This window comes from Megalops cyprinoides, chromosome 15 (genome assembly GCF_013368585.1).
Source record: "Megalops cyprinoides isolate fMegCyp1 chromosome 15, fMegCyp1.pri, whole genome shotgun sequence".
NCBI classification, from domain to species: Eukaryota; Metazoa; Chordata; class Actinopteri; order Elopiformes; family Megalopidae; genus Megalops; species Megalops cyprinoides.
Window position 1 is genome coordinate 30,482,419 of NC_050597.1, and position 20,898 is coordinate 30,503,316.

Below are 20,898 nucleotides of genomic sequence, written 5' to 3' on the forward strand. Positions count from 1 at the left end.
AAAAATGAATGAACCGTTCATGACTGACTAATAAAAACACTCTAATGGAGTAGAGGCATTTGTAAACATCAACTTTGTTTTGGTAGAGGTTTTCATTTCTAGGACCAGGAGCAAGTGAATGATGAAATCTTGGTTGAGGCGATACCCTGCTACTACCTCCCTGGTTGGCTGCAAGAAAAATACCCCTCAACTGGGTGCAGTGCTCACAGCTGTTGCATACCGCACCACAGCTGAAGTGGTGCACTGAAGCAGATGGGCTCTGTGAATTTAGGCACATGTACCAGCCCACACCCTCTCCAGGGTTTCAACCCCCCCCCCCCCCCCAACTCACATATATGCATACTCCACACCACAAACGAGCAATTTAACAGCTTTTGGTCTTTAGTCATTTGTATAGTGCTCTCTACGCTATATTACATTACAGTATTGTCCTTTGGCAGACGCTCTTACCCAGAGCAACAGTGGATCTAATAAAGTGGCATGAAAACTTGCACAAACAGCACAGCACTAACTACATATGAACAAGCATCGGTGCTAAACAGTGTTGAGATCACACATAGTGTTGGGATCACAAAGGTGTGCCTAGATTGACATGTAAGTGCAAAGCAGTAAGTACAACTTATTGACTGTATCATTCCAAATATAATGCACATGCAATAAACCTCCACATACCCAACATTTTATTTTACTGTCTAATCCAGATGTTAACACAGATTGTAACTGATGTTATTATTAGTAGTCACAGAAGCAGTAGCTGTTTTGTGGTATTAATGTTTCGTGGTATTAATGTGAGTAGTTGTACTACTGGTGATGGTATGGTTTTGGTACTGTTGGTATTACTATATGCATTAATGTTAGGTTTAGCACTAGTATAAATATTAGTATTACTATTTGCGCTAGTATTAGTATTAACATTAGCATTAGCATTAGTATTACATATTCCTCTCATTGGAAGTTGTTGATTATAATTTCACTGCCCAGTGTTGCATTACAAACCCATATTAAGAACAGAAAATTCCACCCAGGGACAAAGGACATAAATTTTGTAGCAGATGCAGATTCCCTCTCCATTTCAGTGCTTCCTTGTCAGTTTACCCTGTGGAACTGTTTAGCATAAAGCCATGTGTTGACATGTCTATTTTTTGGCATGGAGGCACAGTTCTGTCACAAAAAACAACATTTATACACAACAGGATGATCTGTACCCATTTGTGGGAGGTTGTTGGGTTACTCTGGGTCAGTGCCAGAAATACCCATACCTTAAAAAAAGAAACAGCTGCAGCTTCATGTGGTGTCATGTTTTAAATAACAGTCCCCAATTCCTCAAATTCCTGCAATCATGGTGCAACTGAGGATCATCTTGCGAAGTTTGAAAATTGTAAAAGAAGAATCTCTTTATTCCCTGATATTAAGATTATTAAGCACCTGTGTGTGTCACTGCCTTGTGGAACTTGTTTTGGTGATGATCAGACGTATCTGACATTTGGCTTATGCTTTCATCTTGAGCTATCTGGTGACAGTGCAGACATGTTTGTACCAGAAATCTCCACCCCCTACCCCCCCAAGGAGATCTTTCTTTCATGCTGTTAAGTCTGTGGATGTTTCAGAGGATCAGCTCCACCCTCAGGGGCTGGATTTTTTTTGTTTTGTCAGAATTTGATTTATGATTTACTCAGGTGTATGGTATGAGAGAGTGATTCACATCTTGGATCACCGCTCAAGTACCCAGCCGGTGCTACCTTTAATGTCAAACTCGTGTTGGCATTGTGTTCCAGCTGCATGGTTCACCCCGGGTCTTGAAAAATCTGGCCAATTTGGGCTCTGACCCCACCCTCCCTGCTGCCCCTCGCTCCAGATCCTCTGCAGCAGTCCTGTTTGGGCAGACAAACACGTCATGGGGTGTGTTTGGGGGGAGGCAACCAATCAGGTGTGGGGATCCCCCTCCCACCCACTGTTGTGAACACTCTCCCCCCAGCCATTGGCTACTCCTGTACACACCTCCACCCTCTACAGCCAATCATGAAAGGGCATGGAACGAGGGAAAAAGAAGGCCTCAAAACAGGTTGTGTTGACCACCACGCAGTCCCAGCACAGCCAAAGGGTTAGTGCAGCATAGAAATATTCCATTAAATTGCAGTTGCGTTCAGTAGCTCTGTGGTGTAACTACACTAATTTCTGTTTGGTGCTAGATTATTTCAGCAGCTATAGGTCATGGGTAGATTCAATCACTCTGCACCCCTACTGTTAGATCAAAAACAATCAATGTTATCTCTTAATCCTTTCTGAATACAACACAGATGCTGGTATTTTAACATTTTGCAAATGAAAATGATGAACCAAAAATAAGAGGAGGACACTTTTGGGGAAAACGTTTGTACAGAAATGAATTTTTCTGTGTGTCTTGCAGCTGACAGAAATGTATTGTTCCTTTCTCTCAGTTCCTAGTCTCTCTCTGTACTTAGTGTGTGTATGTGTGTGTGCATGTGCATGTGTGGCCTTGACCTAGACTACCTGGACATTTTAGTAGCCATACGCTGGAACTGACTGGTTCATAATCAAGCAAACACACCCTGGACTGGCTGAGGTCAGGATCAACCTTGATCTAAAGCAAAGCAACAGGTGGTAATAACCTTTGGTATGTTGTGTTTGGCCCTTTATCCAGCTATCAGATCCTGTTCAGTCAAGTTTTACTGGGGGAACACAAACAGACAGAGTGGAGCACCAGAGATACCCTCTGCAGGCTTGAAACTTAGTCCACATGCAGTTGGTTCCATTTCAAGATGCCACCTGTCTTCCACCTGAACTTGCTCAATGGGAATTTCACCTCTTCTGCAACCACCAGGACATGTGCCTTTGGTGATACAGTGGTATATTACCACTGTAAGGTTGAATTGGGGTGGCTTTGGTTTCGGCGTATGGCAGTTTCCTGATCCAGGGTTAGCTAACTCCAGCCGCTCAAAGGTGAAACAAGAGGAACTGGGTGACTATGTCACTAGCAGTGCAAATGTATAACCGGAGATCAACAGCAGTGGCCTGCTTCACCCCTTCCTTCTATTTACCTCTTTGTTTAATTTCAGGAGGCACCTGTAACTCCCAGTAAAAGTTCAGTGATTGCCCTGGGTCATGCCAGTGTTTCACTCACTGACTGAGTCGTTGTCTCTTCCGTACAGTTGTCTCAAACCCACTGTTATAGGTTCTGTTGGAACCTCTGCAGCGCCACAGTGTTGGCTCTTAAGCCCTAAGTGTTAGGTAACTTATGGGATGTTTTGTTTTGTCCCCAGGCAATTTTCTAAAAAGGTGTTCTCTGTGTCCTTCCACTTTAAAAGTAAAGGAGATCAGAGGTCAACCTGTTCAATCAATTACCCATACCTTCTAAGGCCTTAGTTTGTTACCATCCATTGCCTGTTAATGGATAATAGTAGTCACATGGTACTCTTCAGTATACCAAAGGTTCTGTATTCTCTATATCTCTATGCACTTTATACTAGGAATGCTCTTGCCGTGGACCCACAGAACCAGAGATGATTACTGCAGAGACATAATCTTAGACTAAGCATCCCCTGGGTGCAGTCAGTTAAGGCATTCATTCCGAATGCATGAGCTCTGCAGACTGGGGCTGGATCCCAGCTGTATCATCAGCCAACAATGACTGGGATCCCAGAGCTGCAGGACAAATTGGGATCGGTTTGCTGGCATGGCTCCCAATTCTCACTCTTAGGCACCCTGCAGCTCACCAGGCAGCTATGGGCTGCCAATGTTAATGGAGACATATCCTCCAATTGGCAGTTGCTTGACACTGGTACACTGTGGAGCTTGTGGTGTGACAAAAAACTGCTGCAGGTGTGTGAGAGCCGTCAGAGGATTGCATTCACTAAACCCAACGCTCCTGTGCAAGTGCAGAGATCACCTCTGTAACAGCCGCTGGGATTTATGTGACCGTGGCAATCAGCCAGTTCCTATACCACAATTAAATAAATGTCCTCTCATGCTGTTTGACCCGTTGGCACAGTGACACCGTGGCTTGGTCGATACACTGAGCTACTGATGCAGTCTGTTCTTCTTCCCATCCAGAACATTCCTGTCAGTGGTGGAACAGCTCATCTGCCTCCATCCTTCTCTGCCCTCCTGTCAGTCATTAACTGCTGCTGTGACAGCGGCATGGGCCGCCTATCAATTAATTGGTAATCTCTGGTGTTGTTTGTCTGGTCAAAGGCAGAGGTGCCAAGCCTAACACAAGCAGTAACTTCAGGTTGGACCAATGTGTACAAGCGACCAAAGTTCTAGGGCTTGCTGGTTTAGACAAACGGATACAACCATAAGGAGACAAACTCTTTTATGCAAGCATGGCCAACCAGACCCAGAAGGGCAAGCAAGAATTTACAAGTGTCATTGCCAAAGGGTTGTCAAATTATTAAATGTTTCCTGAATTTGAATATCCAATGCATTTATTATACTGAGATATATTGTTGTAACAGTGTTGGCTAATTCATTGTACAAAACAAACAGAAGGGAAACAGCACAATAATCAAAACTTATTCTATAATTTGTTAAACACAACAAAAAGCAAAGTAACCAGTCAGAACACAGCCACAACCAAAGCAGTTGCTGAAAAAGGCAATTCCTGCTCTCCAGCCACAAACCTGTATTTAATATCCCTGTTGAGTAGACAGGTGAGGCTCGTGAGCCTATGGCTGGTGCAGACATTTAGCCCACACACAATTGCTTTTAACCTGTTCTGAAAAGGAGGTTCATGAAATTAGGTGTTAAGTTTAAGTTGTAGGAGGCACACAGGGAATCCTCTCTTAACACATTTACACCAGCCTTGTTAGTCAGCAGTTTGGGGGACAGGTCAGGGGCGTGAAATCTTCTTTCCATATGAAGGGGGGATTTGATGGAATCAGCATTTTGCCAAAGCGCATTGCAGTTCCGTTGTTTGCCCCAGCAGCAGGGGTAACCTAAACGCAACCCCACATGTTTGTCTGTGGCATCATAGCACTCTGAAGAAGTTGGCCAGTGCTTTTCACATACAATGTTCTCTTAAAAAAAATAGGAATGGAGACATCCAAAAAGATAGTTTAAAAGAAGCAAGTGGCTAGAATCAAGGAGTAAAACCAAGGGGTAAAAGCAGAATAAATGAAGAGTATAACCTTTCTTTTTTGTTCTCACAGCTCACCTTACATTTTTATAATGAAGAGTGAGCTGTGAGTGTTTGGTGTGGGGGTGGCTAACCAATTAAGCAGTTTAACATCTATTCAATGCTTTTCCATCCACACACACACACGATCATACTTTTAAACTGCTGAAGGTAAACATGATCAGAAAAGGCTTTGTTATTTTTAGGTTTGAATCATAAATAAAACAAGAGAAAATCTGCCCATGATGAAGATTTAAAATAAAGTATCGAGGTTATAGAGCCATGAAATATAAACTATTTTTTCAGGCAAGCAGATGATGGCACCCAGGTTGTCACAACAGGCCTGCAGAGGTCTTGTTAAGTTATGGCAGCATGCGCTGCAATTAAACCCAGGCGTTTTTGCAGCAAAAGTACTTTTTGTGTAGATGACCTGGTTCTGTTGTGGACAAATGATCTCACAGTTTTGTTTCCCAACCATTTGTGTATCCTTGGCCCTAACCCTTTCCAGTGGGAGATGTGATTGGTCCTATGAGCTCACTGTACCCTTTGGCAAGGTATCACCGCAATGAGTTGTGTAAATGGATAACATGTAAAAACTGCAAGCAAAGGATGCCAGTCTGGATAAGACCACCTGCTAAGCAGTTGTACTGTAACATACTCTTGTCCTGGCTCTAGTGAGTGATGTCACCTCCTATAGTGGAAGCATATGAGCTTCTGAATTTCAAGCCCTTGTACTTTATTACACAATGAGATCTTTACCATCACTGGGCAGCTATACTGAACTGATTCGACTGCACAGAATAGGGCACTGATTGGCTGGAAGGAAATGGTGACAATTTATTCACTCTCCCCTTCCAAAAGTGCCAACTTCACTCAATTTTGCCGTGAAACTGCAAACCTCTCCCTCCATCTCCTGTGCAAGTTCAGGCAGCTTTCCCACCCTTTCGATTTTCGAATTAAGGCAGTTCAACATCTATGATGAACCATGACTCCCATATGTGACCAGATGTAATTTTGCTGGCATGCATGTGACCAGATGTATTGCATTATGTTATCAGAGTATTCTCTCCATGCTACAGGCAGTGAGGGAGTACAGGCGGAGCAACCCTACTCCAGCCACAGGGGAAGGCTAGTCCAGCAGGGCAGCTGGTGGGAGGGCCCCATGGAGAAAGAGAGAGAGCGCTCACCCCTAAAGTCTCACTCTTTTCCACCCCCCATAATTCAACAGCAGTGGGGACTTCCAGTCCCTCTCAGAGACAGCCATAATCCAGGGGGGCTTGAGTGGCACACAAAGGGTTAAAAAAAGAAACACTCCCAAAAGTTTGAAATCACCTCCCTCTCTCTCCCTCCCTCCCTCTCCCAGAATGGTCTGGCCCACTGGTTCACATGACGCACGTGTGTGTTTTCCCTTGGCCATATATAGGAGCATGTTTGGACTGAGTCCTGGGGTTTAGCACGTTAGTCGGCGAACGGGTGGCAGGGCCTCGTGTCTGAGAGAGAGAGAGAGCACACACAGGAGTACCCAGCCAGCCGCACTTCCTTGGCCAGTCACAGTTGCCACTGGAGAGGGGGAAACCCAGTCCTGTAGTTCTATAGCTCAACTGAAGTGCAATCGTTCGATCCCATGGACCGGCTTATTGACTCCGCACCTGATGATGGGTCCTTCATGTTCACCTCCGAGTCCGTGGGAGAGGGGCACCCAGGTGAGTCAGACCCCTTACCTGCCTCACAGGGGAATAGCTGTGGTGCATGAACCTTGGGGATAAAGCCTGCATGCTGCACACCTGCAGGTCAGGGCTTGAATTCATGCTCCTACACCATGCATGGAGGTGCACGGATTGTGCAATTCTGCCAATGTCATTAAGCCGATCCATTGCGGCTCGCATTGCTCTGTGTGTGGCATGTAAACCAATCAGGCCCAACAGACACAGTGGGTAAAAGCTACAACTTTGATGGGACACAGGCCAGATCTGTAGTACATGACATCTGCACCTAACTGTGTCAAATATCCATGCCATGCCAGTGATGTCTGGAATTTCATTGAGAAGCTTCTGTGGTGTGGTTTCACTGTGCTATTACTGGATCTCTCTCTCTCTCTCCCTCTCTCTCACACACACATATATAGACACACACATATGCCTAGCACTTATTTCTGCTTCCTGTCCTCTACATCTTGAATTTATAACACATGTCAATTGGGGCACATACATACATCTGTTGCCTAGTTTCATCAGGACACAGCCATAATGCTAAATCAATACGATTCAGCTCTCTGAAAAGGGGCTGTTAAACAGGTGTGATGTCAGTCACACCTGTAACGAGAGGCATAGACAGTGGACCGAGCAATCTGGGCTCAATGCGCCTGTCTGGGTCGGACTTTCTCATTGGAGCAGTTTTCTCTGCTACTGCGACGTGTTTACAGCGGGGCTCCATCCAACAGCCTTGTTATCATCCAATCAGCAATGCTGATTCCCCCACCACCCTCTGAAGAACGTAACGCTCTGTGCTGAGCCACACCCCTGCCTGCAGGAGCACCTCACAACGGTTCAGCCCTCTTCGGCTGCATGTGACAACTACACAAAACATATTTTAAGAGACTGGTCACAGCGTTCCTGTCTTCCTAAACACTGCAGAGGCAAAGGAAGAAGATTTGAGTCAGTGTTTAGCAGTTTTGAGCTAGCTCAGAATACTCAAACAAAAATGGGAAAAGGCTGAAGCTAGTCACTTCAAACAGAAATGTCCTATTCCTGGCCCTAAACATATCTAAACTTGATACCTTCACTGCTGGCATGTATATGGTGTTATGTGACATTACTGCATGAAACGACACTTTATGGTGTGTGTGTTGAGGTTGAGGCTGGGTGGGGGCTGGGGGGGGGGCAGATTATTTAGGGGGTGTGCTGCTGGGTGATGTTTGCACGCACCGGTTCCCCGCGTGGGAACCGGACAGACCTCGCTCCCCTTATCTCACAGACTGACAGCTGTTCGCACCAAGATGAAGACCCGTCAGCTGGAAACTGCAGGAATGAGCACTCATGCCATCAAACATGCAAAAACACATGATGGCAAGCCACATAATAATAATAATAATAATAGTAATAATAATAATAATAATAACTTCAAAGTGCTTTGCAGTATAGAGTGTAAAAAACAACTTACGGATGATGGAACTGCCATACAAGGTAAAAACAGACATCTGCAGTATGAAATAAACAGATAGCATGATAAAATAAAAGATAAAACAAAGACTTTTGCCGAGTCATCAAGTATAATACGCATTCGGGTGATTTTAACGTTCTCACACTGCATCCTGGCAGATAGTCTAGTTTTCAATTTAACGGAAATATGACACACAAGGTACAAGGATACTACAAAGAACAATGTTGTTCATATTAAAGACTACTCCAGTTTGTGGATATATGAGGAGAATGTGGCACTACACGCCAGACTTTTCCATTTATTTTATTTACTAAATAAATATACAAACATTCTCGTATTTATCACTTGTGCGGTCTAAGAAGTGCGGGCTGCAACGGGACTGTTGCGCTTGTGGTTCAAGGCCGAGCCGTGTTTGCCCCAAACGGCGGGCAGACTCTACATGCGGGCTATGCTCTTGTTTTTCCAGAGTCATTGTTTGCGCCTGATGTAACCGGCGTTTTGGATTGCTTCAGCCGCGTCCGTGCGGTGTGTTTGAATGGCGCTTAAAACAGAGGCAAGATGCATTGTCCTGTGGCTGCTGTCCAATCACAGTAGCCTGCCGGAGCAACGCGTGTCCGGACTGGGGACGCTGGAATGCAGGTGACAATTGCCTGTCATTTCGGGACCTCCTCACAGAATGGAAAAACATCATAGGCTTGAAAACCTAAACTGGGACCGGTGTTTGACGAACAATTCTGTTTGCCGACAGCGCACGCTGAAAGCTGTCTCAGTGCGGAAAAGCAAAAGATGTTTTTTTGTGTTTTTTTTTTGGAAAGAACTATTTGTCTCAGCCTCCTAGATCAAGGTCCTATGTTACAGATTACCGTGTTTGTTCTCTTTGTCCCCGTAGAACTGTTTCAATGGAAATTCTTGTATGATGTTGTTGTCTTCCGGGAAAAGTTAGATCTTTCGATTGTTAGATCTTTCGACCCTGTTTTTTTACAGTGTGCTCTAGCAAGTCCTGAGCCCAGTCAGTACCTGTTTTAATAACCAAACACACATCTAACTAATTTCCCTAACTTTCAAACTCTTTTCCATAAATATCAAATAGACCCTATTAATATCACCATTTGATCTGCGCAGCAATGGTAGCCTAATATTGCAATCCTGCAATATGCCTTTATAGTCGCGTTCAAAATTAGACCATCAGAATTCACACAGGCAGAAGTAGATATGTATAGATGTGTATAGAATAGAAAGAGAATGGTGTTTGTAAGTGAACGGTTGAAATGACTTTCAGAAACTGTCAGCGCGTCGGTACAGTTTATACCCACAACAGCTTTTCACGCTGCTCCAGTTGGATATACATGATAAATCATTGTCTTGACTGTGGAATGATGTGCTGCTGCTATTTAGCTGAGTGGGTATTTGGCACGTGTTGACAGGAGTGTTGATTGCATGTAAATCTTCAGAGCAAATGCCGTTAGTATTAATATGTATTGATATTGACAATGCGAAAAGTCAAGACTGCAATGGCCATAACAACGCGGATCGAGGTTTTTAATGAGCCATCTCACTCAATCTTATGTTTTTTTATTTATTTTTTTTACCCAGACAAAATCTGTGACCAGATCAGCGATGCCGTGCTGGACGCTCACCTCAAGCAAGACCCGGACGCCAAAGTTGCCTGTGGTGAGTGAGGGGAGACGGTATTTAAGGTCGCCTGGAGAAAGCGACTACCTGTACTGATGTCGGAATCGAGTATATTTTGAGGCAGTCAAGTACACAGTGTTATGTACTCGAGTCGTGTTGGCAGATACGGTTTACTGCGGTGGCACCGTTTACTTTCGCGGAAATCAATACTGTTTGCGATGACACGTGGCCTCACTTTGAGCACAGTGTCACCCATGTGCTACGCTGAGTTGCCTCGACACTGGTTCTTAGGATATAAAGAACAGCGATCACAATGGTTTTAATTATGCACATATAGGGTGAGAGATAAAATATGCTAGTGTATGCAGATAACGTAATTACAATGTTGTTATTGCTGTTGTCCGTTCTGGTATCCAAGACAGGGTTTTATTTACGTTTATAGACTGCATGACAGCATGATAATTACAAATCAGGTGTGTGCGGGGTACGCGCTAAACACTGCAAACAGGGTTAGTCCAGGGGGTAATTCAGCTTGTATGGTGGTGCGTGGCCTATGTGTTTCTGTCACATCCATCTCCGCCACTGACAGCGTCCTGTGCTGCCCACAGAGACGGTGTGTAAGACCGGCATGGTGTTGCTTTGCGGGGAGATTACGTCCAGGGCCAACGTGGACTACCAGCGCGTGGTGAGAGACACCATCAAGCACATCGGCTACGACAACTCTGACAAAGGTACAAGCTCTAGGGTGAGACCGCACTTCCCTGTGTGGGACATTCTAAAGCGCTGGTTACCAAACTGGGACACAACTGATCCCTTGGAGTACCCTGGCCTTCTAATGTGGCAGCTGGAATGAATTTTTTCAAGAGAAAGCTTACGTTACAAGGGTAACAGAGGCGGACCCTCCCAGGGTTGAGTGGCGTCCCTCATTGAATCTCTGCCTCTTCCCCCTCAGGCTTTGACTACAAGACCTGCAATGTTTTGGTGGCCCTGGAGCAGCAGTCCCCCGACATCGCCCAGGGTGTGCACATAGACCGGCATGAAGAGGACATCGGGGCAGGAGACCAGGTAGCCGGGTGCACTGGGTGGGCGGACCCACAGGGACCACTATGAGAGCCATAGACCAAGACAACCTGAGAGCACCAGCCCACTTCCCAATCAGGAAAATCAGTGCTCGCAATTTTATTTGAGTCCATTCATCTCAGTGGCCAGTGCATGTTCGAGCCCACAACCTTTTCCAAAGGGAAATCATGAAAAATGAAAAAGGCTAGATTAGATCAAGAATAGTAGATTACATTAGATTTCTTTATTGTCTGTTGTGCACAGAAATTTGAACATTAAAAACAACAAGCAGAAATGTACACATAGAAATGCACATGAAAAGAGTTGTCTTCAGCATCGCAAAAAAGTACAAGGAAATTAATAGCTAGGTAAGCATTCTATACAAAGTCAAAAGAATACAGTACAGGGTCAAGTCTAATAAAAAAAAAGCTGGTGCAAAGAACCGCACAACCAACAGATTCATCACAGATTCGGAAAAATAAAAAATGGAAGACAGGATTCAACACAACTCACAAATCCTGCACCAGTTCAGGAAATACAATGCACTACATGATTCGATTTGTTTAGAAATTTACAGCTAGATTATGCAAGGTGACGGACTCCAGCCTCCAAGATGGCTGCCTCCATTTTGTCTGGTCTTCATCGTGCGCCTGTGCGCAGATTGTCAGATCGGTTACTCATTTGCAACTGCAGCTGGCCACTCTGACGATGTGTCTCATGGGCTCACAGCAGAGCATCACAGGGCGCCTCTTGTTCGGCAGGGCCTGATGTTTGGCTACGCCACCGACGAGACGGAGGAGTGCATGCCGCTCACCATTGTCCTGGCACACAAGCTCAATGCCAAGATGGCCGAACTGCGGCGCACCAGCACCATCCCATGGCTCCGCCCTGACTCCAAGACGCAGGTGAGTGTTCTGTTGCTCTTTCGGTGAGGGAAGCACGGCTGTAACAGCATACTGCGCAGGGCCAACTGCAGAAATATGATGCGGTCCTGACCCTTGCATGACCCCAGGCAGCTGATTAGTTAATGCACGTTTACCTCGTTCCTCCCATTGGCCGAGAACCTGGCTCTGTGCCCTTTGCACAGGTTGTTACAGCGCAAGCAAAATTTTGAGCCCAGCAACTGGTCATGACCTGTTTTTACCCCATGTGAGACCATGACCCCTTTAGCAACCCTCAGGGCAGCAGCTGGGAAATGGCCGTTGGCCTGTTGCATTTCCCCTTGGCTTTCGGAAACCTCAGCCACTCAGATTAGTTCTACTTTGGAAGCTGAGAACATGGAGCTATTTGGGAACTCTTGGGGTTAACCAGATGAGCAACAAAAAAAATTTATGTGAAGGGCCAAAAGGTCTCCATCACTTAAAGGGCCAGTAAGAAGCCTCCACCTCTAGAGCAATTTGTGAAATGCAAGAGGGAATGCTACATAATTCAGCAGCATCACCAAAGACAGTATCAGGTACTTCACCAGACACTGCAGTGCCTTGAGTCTATCATGACCAGAGGCAACATCCTTTAAAGGATGAATAAATGAATATTGTCTCTGTTCCCTCTCCCTGCCCCCCCACAGGTGACGGTGCACTACGCCCAGGACAATGGGGCTGTTATCCCACTGAGGGTGCACACTGTGGTGATCTCAGTGCAGCATGACGATGCCATCAGCTTGGAGGAGCAGAAGCACATCCTCAAAGAGAAGGTGATCAAGCCTGTGGTGCCTGCCAAGTACCTGGACGAGAAGACCGTCTACCACCTGCAGCCCAGCGGGCGCTTTGTCATCGGTGGTCCCCAGGTGAGGATGCAGGGTCAGAGCCTGCCCACCCCCCCTTTTGTTAACACCTAAAGCAGATCGCCAGAGTCACCCCACACCACCCAGTTTCCGTGAGGTCTCCTGTTGCATTTGACAGGGTGATGCTGGTGTCACTGGCCGGAAGATCATCGTGGACACTTATGGAGGGTGGGGTGCCCATGGGGGAGGGGCCTTCTCCGGGAAAGACTACACCAAGGTAGACCGCTCGGCTGCCTATGCTGCCCGCTGGGTGGCCAAGTCCCTGGTCAAAGCCAAGCTGTGCAAAAGGGTGCTGGTGCAGGTGAGCCCACAAGGGGGTGCTGTTTGCACACAACCCAATATCACTGTTTATACTACCTTGTTCAAAGGCTGACAGGACATGTAAACAACTTTTTATTTGTCTACTGTGGACTTTAGCTCTGGTGGGTGGGGGTTTAAATTGTTCAAGACAAGGGTATTTACTTTTAGTTGTTGTTCATAACCCCTTTGATGAAATGTCAGCACTATATTTAGTCCTGATGCATGTTCATGTGTGGCTAGTGGTTTCCTATTTGTGCAGTTTTTATTTGTCCACTTTATTGGACGCACTCTGTAAATTGCTCTGGATAAGAGCATCTGCCAAATGACAATAATGTCATGTACAAATTTTAAGTTAACAACTCTTACATGGCTGAATTATAAAAGCTTGGTACATCCAAATGTCATCTGTGTATTGTCTCCTAGAACAGTCCTAACAGTACTGTGGCCTTCTTGATAAAGCCCTGGTTTGCCTGTACCTGTGCTGCAGGTGTCCTACGCTATAGGTGTGGCTCATCCCCTGTCCATCTCCCTCTTCACCTATGGCTCCTCCCAAAAGTCAGAGGGAGAGCTTCTGCATATTGTGAACAAAAATTTCGACCTCCGACCTGGAGTCATTGTAAGGTAAAATTCCTTAAACTTTTACAACACCGCCTTTGGTCACTATCAGTGGTTGACAGCTTTGATTTCTGGCACCATAATTGCTGCTGCTGACCACATCCTCAGCGCTGTTCTCTAAAAGGTGAAGGTTCTCCCACACTGTAACAGAGGGAGCGGGCGGACCCAGCTACTGGGCTCAGACTGCGTCATTGTAAAACCAGCTGTCAGTCATCTCTCAGCTGCTGATTTCCAGGTCTCCCCAGAAATAAAAGTTTACCTGAGGCACTGATGATAGAAGACAAGAAGACGGTGCTCTGGGAGTTGCTTTTTAATATACTTTTTAACCCGGGACAAAGCAAACCCACCATAGGGCAAAGCACTGAGAAACAGCATTAACTTACATCACAGATATTACATATTTCATAGACATCTTTGGAAAACTATCTTTGGATGTGAAATAACTTTAACAATGAAACATATATCAGAAAGACAATTCCTAACCCTATTTTGATAGATCAGAAGAATTTCAAGATAAGGGGAAGCATTGATCTTGGTTTGTGTTTCCTAGCTAGTGTTGGTGTGTATTGATGTAAAACCTAATTTAAAGGTGATTAGGTTCATTCTCCTACTATAACTGTGTGTTTACTAAAAGCTAAAGATAAACACCGCAACAGTTCAATCTATCTGAATCAGTTATTCATTCAAGCCATGGTATGAGTAAGGCATAATCCACAACATGCCACACATTTCCAAGACCATCCAGGATGCATTGAGTGGTGCTGTACAATATATAAATACAGTTTTACAGAAATACTTTTCTCCTTGTGATTATTGTAATGGGTGGATGGATTGCTGGATTCAATATGTAACAGATAGATGGACAGAAGGATTGATTATTTTAATGGATTGATTATTGTAGGAGATGGATGGAAGGATTGATTACTGTAATGGATTGTTGTAATAGATAGATAGAAGGCTTGTGAACTGTAATGGATGGATTTCTGTTCTCAGGGACCTAAACCTCAAGAGGCCAATCTACCAGAAGACTGCATGTTACGGCCACTTCGGCAGAGATGAGTTCACATGGGAGAAGGTCAAGGAACTGAAGTACTAGGACTGGTGACCCTGCCACCATCACCCGCCCACCTCACACAGAGGTGGGGTGGCAGGGCGCTGAGAGAGGAGTGGCCCTCTCTGTGACAAAGAAACCCCAGAACATTTCATTCAAGAGTGATGGGTCTCACTAATCCCCTGCTCAAAAGACAAATCCATGAATCGGCACCTGGATACCACTATTACGCTGCGTCTAACTTCTTTTTTTTTCTGGTCTCAAATTTCTATAAGGTTATGCAAACTTTATTTCCGTTTGTTCCTTTGAACAGGTGCTGCATCACTGGTAGGTTTGGGTTTTGTGCTTTTACATTGGGTGGTACCTCTGTGGCAACCAGCAGATTTCACTTCAATAATGGCAGCAGCGACAGCTACAGCACACTAGCACACTGAACACACGCAGATTACAACGCTTACAGGCTGTGAACACGTTCCAGTTTTGCCTCACATTTTTCATGTCTCGGGATGTGCTTCTGCTTCAGGGAAATTGACGGCTCAGAGATAAACTACTTCTCCCACCCTCTGATCAATTCATAGTTGGACGGTTGCATTTTCAGCAACCCAGATCTAAATGACTATCCGTTTGCAAGATTTCAACATTTGCGCAGGTAAATGCCATTCTGAAAGCCCGTGTGGACTTTTCTCTTGCTATTAAACCTGCTTTTCATTTAGGCCATCTTTCCTACATGGCTCACATCTCCACTGAATTTGTGTCTGTGATCTGTGCACTGGCAAAGACACATATTTAAAATGCTGAGCTCAGGGTTTCAGATGTGAGATGTAAGCGACGGTCTTTTTGCAACGCAAGACAACTCAGGATGCAGATGGGGGAGTCCCAGGGGGAAAAGAACTTAATTCAAAAATACCATTACAAAATTACAGGCAAAAACGTCCTTTTACTGATTTTTCATTGTGGCGAGTTCCATTCTCAAAATCATCTACTTCTCTCTCTCTGTCTACTTCTAAGAAATTCAGGGGTTAGCTCATTAATTGGCTCTTTTGCATATACAGGGGAAGTCATCAGCAACAAGTGTGATTGCATACTGTGGGTTTTGAACTACTTTCAGGCTAACATGTAAATACGCATACTTTGTGCTGTTTCTAGATAGTATCATTTTCTCCATGGAGACAGAGACTTTTGGGCTGGTCTGTGCTTGCTTGCGTCTAAGCAGAAATGTTAACAAAGCTATAGGTAGGATGACTTCAACCTGTTAGATGATTACTTATTGATCTCATGGCCATATGTGGCAAGCACTTTGTTGCGCTAAATGATTTTTTGTTGTTGTTTGAACTGAACTTACGGTATTTGGGGATCCTCGCATAATTTGTGCATAATTGATTATGATATTTATAATTTACAGCATGCTGTGAAGAAAAGGTGTGATTTTTTGTGGACATCACCACATTTTTACTATTTTATATTTTGGGAAAAATGCTTTCAGAAATATTTTTGGGATGACGTTGAACTTTACGTTTCTCTCAGATGACATTTCAATTTGGTATAAACACCGCAGTGTGTCTTAATTTTACTAAACCTTGATCTTCTATCTTATGTTGTTCACTCAGATTGTTAGCATGCAGGGGCTGTGTTCAATAGACGCTTATGATTTCAGGGCTGAATTCTTGTAAAGACGGCCTGTTTACATGTACAGTGTAGCCTTGTACGCTAAGCTCTGCAAAAGCCGCTGTATACCGAGCACATCGTTAAACGCTGACTGCCGCAACGGAGGAGCTGTATTGCCCACCTATGGAGATGCATACGTTTAAATTTGTACTGCACTCCTGGGATGGCAGTCCTCAGAAATCTGGTGAACTCTTCCAAAGAAAGCCCCACCTCTGTTTATTTCAGGTAATAATCAGCACATGACAGTGGTGTCTGCAGAACATGTGACTTACATATGAACAGCATTTTGACGTCAGAGGTCATTCTGTGAACACACGCATCAGCCTTGCACATGTAGCAGCCCTAAGTTGGTCCCACAGCGCCTTAGAGTGACCGTTTTGCACCAAAACCCTCGCCCTGAGCAAGTAAAATGTGACGTTTCTGAGAAGGCAAAGGAAAAGATAAAACCTAGGTCTTACAGTGCAAATCTGCAGCTCCCATTGCTGTGTCTTAATGCTGTTAAAGGTGCTAATTTCTGCCCCCTCTTTGTTTGATCCGTGAGTACTCATAACTCACGCCAGTCTGTAAAGAATGTTGAAAATGTAAATAAATGCTGACAATCAAAACTATCAAATGATTATTTAAGTCTGGTAATGTGTTTTATCATCTTTTCTGTCACAGGAGTGGTGGAGACTTTAGTATGCATCTGCACTGTTTAATGCAAGAACTGCCATGTTGCATTTCTGAGGCGTGAGACCAATGTATCTCAACACAGATTTTTGAACAGGTGAACACAACTTAATGGACAACAAGGGCCGTTCTCAGAAAAATGATCTGTGGTTTACCTTACCAATCTAATCTTAAATCTATATCTAACCAGACCATCAAGGCAAGTTTAGGTAGTTTTTAGATAGCACACTGAGACTCACATAGCCCAATACAGACAGTGCAGATAACACATTGAGATTCACAGTACAGATGGCACCCTGAGACACACAGACAACACTGTTGTCCACACATAGCAATTGAAAGCCAACAACTGTGACTGATCAAGTGAAAATTGTATATGGAAAGAATCTCCTTGTTTAGATGGAGTGGAGGGGGGGGGGGGGGGGGGGCAGGGATACGATAGGTCCTCAACAAGGGACCAACACAAGATGTGGTGATGGTGTAAATCCACATCACAAAAAGAAAGACAACTCGCCACCACCTTTACGGATGTGCTTTAATGGCTGAACAACGAGGGCAAACATGAACAGAGCTTAAACGGAACAAACATTCTGTTTCCTCCTCTCTGGACCCTTCTTCAAAAAAAATGCCCACAAACACAACATCCCACGTGCAGCAGAGTTTAGTCTTTGGTTTAACTGAAGGCACTTATTTCCCTCCCTCGGCCGAACAGCATGATGTTCAGTCCCTCCTTGCCAAGCACCACCCAACTCCACAGCTAAAACCCGGTCTGAACATGCCCTCGCGGTCAGGGTGTGTAAACGGAAACGTGTTGGACCGCATGAATGAACCAATGCATTCAGTTTACATCTCTAATACACAGTCGTCTCTTCAAACCTTTCATAAAAACACATACCCAAACCTAGAAAGGATGGCAAATTATTACATTTTAAAGGTAACGATACACCCCCTCCAAGAAAAACTTACTGTGCACACATAAATTCAACTTCCAATAAAATATACAAATAACTCTGGACATTATATATAAAACAACTTTTACTTCAAAAAACTTTTTCTTTTGAACTGACAGTGAGCTGGTGAAGTAAGGTCTTCCTGAGAATATACAAAGCCATAGAGCTGAACGGCACATGAATGGTACAAGGTAGCAATTAACACTGAACATTGGATTTAAACTTGAGTGGGTTATGGCACTAGAAGCTGGTTGACTAATGACATTAAAATATCTGCATGTAACATTCTGAGAAGACATACTGAGTTGCAGTTTTACTTTAGAAGAGAAAATTACTATGTACAGGCAGCCCTCGTAGACTACTGTTATTCTAACCCCTCTTACTAGCTGTGTGCCAGGCCAAAGAACATGTCTGGTGACAACTGTGCTCTAAACTGAAATTCTAAATTCACAAACCCGAGCAATCAAAAGCAGAAGGTGATTCACCTGCTCAATCAGCATGCATTTGGCATTTCTCATTAGATGAGGGGCACATGGGTGACAAACAGCTCCCTAAAATTAAGGCAAGGTGTGCACATATTTATCTCAACTGAGCATGTGGTTGTCAACAGATGTATGCCAGGCTGACTGTATAAGGTTGAGCTGACATGACTGGTAAGTCAAATTCAGCATTAGTGACATTGGATATGAATTCAAATAAACTGTTCTGTCAAAATAAAATAATATTTCCCATTATATTCTTAAGGGCACTTTTATGAGGAAATTGAACTTGTTAACAGCAAGTCCTTAAACAAGTATTAAAATAAAACAGGCATAAGTGTTTTAGCTTTTTGCAACAAATTGATCTTCTGTCCTACGGGGAATTCAGAACAGCTGTGATACAAACTTACATGTAACTGTTGAAAGAACGAGGCTTCATACAAAACATACAATAACTTCAAACCTGCAGATGGTCGATCACCTGGATGACGAAAGAGTCGACTGAAAACACTGCGCATTTCAAAACATTTGACACTAGGGAGCAGTAACGGATTAGGTCTTCACTGCAGGGCAGCAGCAGAGTTTCTGGGCCTCCATTTTGTTACAGCTGAGCTATTAAATCCATTCCATCACTTTGCATTGTCATTTTGAAGAATAGAAGACGCGGACAGGTTGGGATGAACTTTCGAGTTTTTTTTCCAAATGCAGACCTCAGTTGCATAACCAGCAGATACGGAACTTCGCATTGACATTTCAATGACGCTACGGATTACTGAAACTGTGAGAACAGTGCCGTTGTCCTCTCTCTATTAACCTCCGAGTTTCAAGACTCGCGACGGGGACGTCCTTTCTCTTACGTGATTTCTCGTTGACAGAGGAGGTGTTTAAAAAAAATCCAGTCCCATCATCACAGAGATTCCCGTTCTGTAGTCTTTGGAAGAACGATAGTGGTGGAGACCTAAAACAGCAAATGGCAAATTTACTGACAAACAGATTCCCTTTGGTTCCTAAGGCTTAGACAGCATAACGCACAGAACAATTTCCCCCGGTCACTGCCCGCAAATATCTGCAAGTGAAAAATGAACAAAAGCATACAAGAATAAGGCGAAATATTGCATCTACAGCAAAGTGTTCTGCTGTCCATTGCAAAGGTCAATATGTTCTACGTTCGTGCGTGGATTTCTGCTTTCCATTTATAAAAATAGAGTACTATTTCCTGCTTAGAAATGAGAATGAACATTTTCCCGATTTCTCGATGCGATGTCATCAGCGAGGGGATCCGTCATGAATTATTCATAAAGCTTTTGGCGTCTGTGAACTCTCAACAAAGCGAAACTGAGCCACTGTTTTGGTCCGACTTTGTGACTGGCGAATTCTGCGCCGTTGAACTGTTTTTCCTCTTTACTGTTCTGAACAGCTGACGTTTAAGTGTTTTCCATTATGAGAAAATTCTCCTTGGGGTTGAGGAAAGCTGAATGGGTGGATTCTATGATAATAACTGTATTCACTTTGTACAGCATCAAGACATTTACTATAGTTGTCCATTTACATATATATTTATGTTCCTCCAGAAGTATTCAGACAAGAAGGCACTATGGTTCTTCAGCACTGCTTCAATAACCACTGAATAACCCATATATTTTGTTATGGTTGGCCAATGGCACTCCGGTCACTCAGTTTACTTGAGTGCCCACCAATAGTAACAAGAAAAAACATCTGCGGTTCAAACATCTGACTTAAAATAATAAAAAAACAGTGGGATTAATTGAACTAATTGATATTTGAAGTTTGGAACAACCTCTCAGTTTGGCATGTTTCTTTTAAACATAGTTATCATCTGGTCAGTTTCATGCTGAGCACTTCATTTGCTCTCAGGAAAAGGAGAGGGTGGTGACTAACAGCTGGAGATGGCAGCTGCAGGGGATCCTATTGGATCTGCAGCATCCTCCTTGGAGATCATTGGTCCCTATGAAGCAGACGGGTGGAAAGGAGTTAGGGGGTAGTAGTGTGAGCACTGTCGGAGAGGTGTGCGCGTGGCCATTTGCAGAAGGCAATGCTTTTGTGAAGGCTTTGGGTTCCTTCTTTGGGTCACAGGGATGCACGCCCACAGAGTGCATTTGTGGTCCCACCCCCTGGCAAAATTTCCCAGCATCCTCCAGTCTTCTCACGAGGACAACAAGTGCACCTGATGCCTGTCTTGTGACATTACAGGAGACCACTGGTGCAGCAGCAAAGTCTTTGGTCCTTAATTCAGGTTTTGGAACACCATCTTCATGGCAACGTGGTTTCTCTGGGAAAAGGGAGGAACTGGAAAATGACAGAGGCTCAAACAGGCCCGACCGACCCCACCCAGCCCCCCCCAGCCCCACCCACATTCCAAAACCTGTTTGTTATTGGTGGGG

The 20,898-nt window shown here is 44.3% G+C and overlaps 1 protein-coding gene across 1 annotated transcript; it reads left to right on the forward strand.

The window, feature by feature from the left end:
- Positions 1–6,570: 6,570 nt before the first annotated feature.
- Positions 6,571–17,003, forward strand: mat1a (methionine adenosyltransferase I, alpha). Its single transcript, XM_036546888.1, has 9 exons — positions 6,571–6,837; positions 9,887–9,964; positions 10,534–10,656; positions 10,878–10,990; positions 11,746–11,889; positions 12,552–12,770; positions 12,886–13,068; positions 13,555–13,688; positions 14,676–17,003. The coding sequence occupies exons 1-9, from the start codon at positions 6,759–6,761 to the stop codon at positions 14,776–14,778; spliced, it is 1,176 nt and encodes a 391-aa protein (XP_036402781.1). The 5' UTR covers positions 6,571–6,758; the 3' UTR covers positions 14,779–17,003.
- Positions 17,004–20,898: the final 3,895 nt, after the last annotated feature.

Bases quoted from the DNA above. Each gene is read 5' to 3' on its own strand.
- mat1a (XM_036546888.1), top strand. From the start codon at position 6,759: ATGGACCGGCTTATTGACTCCGCACCTGATGATGGGTCCTTCATGTTC. The intron at 12,771-12,885 runs GTGAGGATGCAG...TGCATTTGACAG, and splicing joins TTGTCATCGGTGGTCCCCAG to GGTGATGCTGGTGTCACTGG. The intron at 13,689-14,675 runs GTAAAATTCCTT...TTCTGTTCTCAG, and splicing joins CGACCTGGAGTCATTGTAAG to GGACCTAAACCTCAAGAGGC.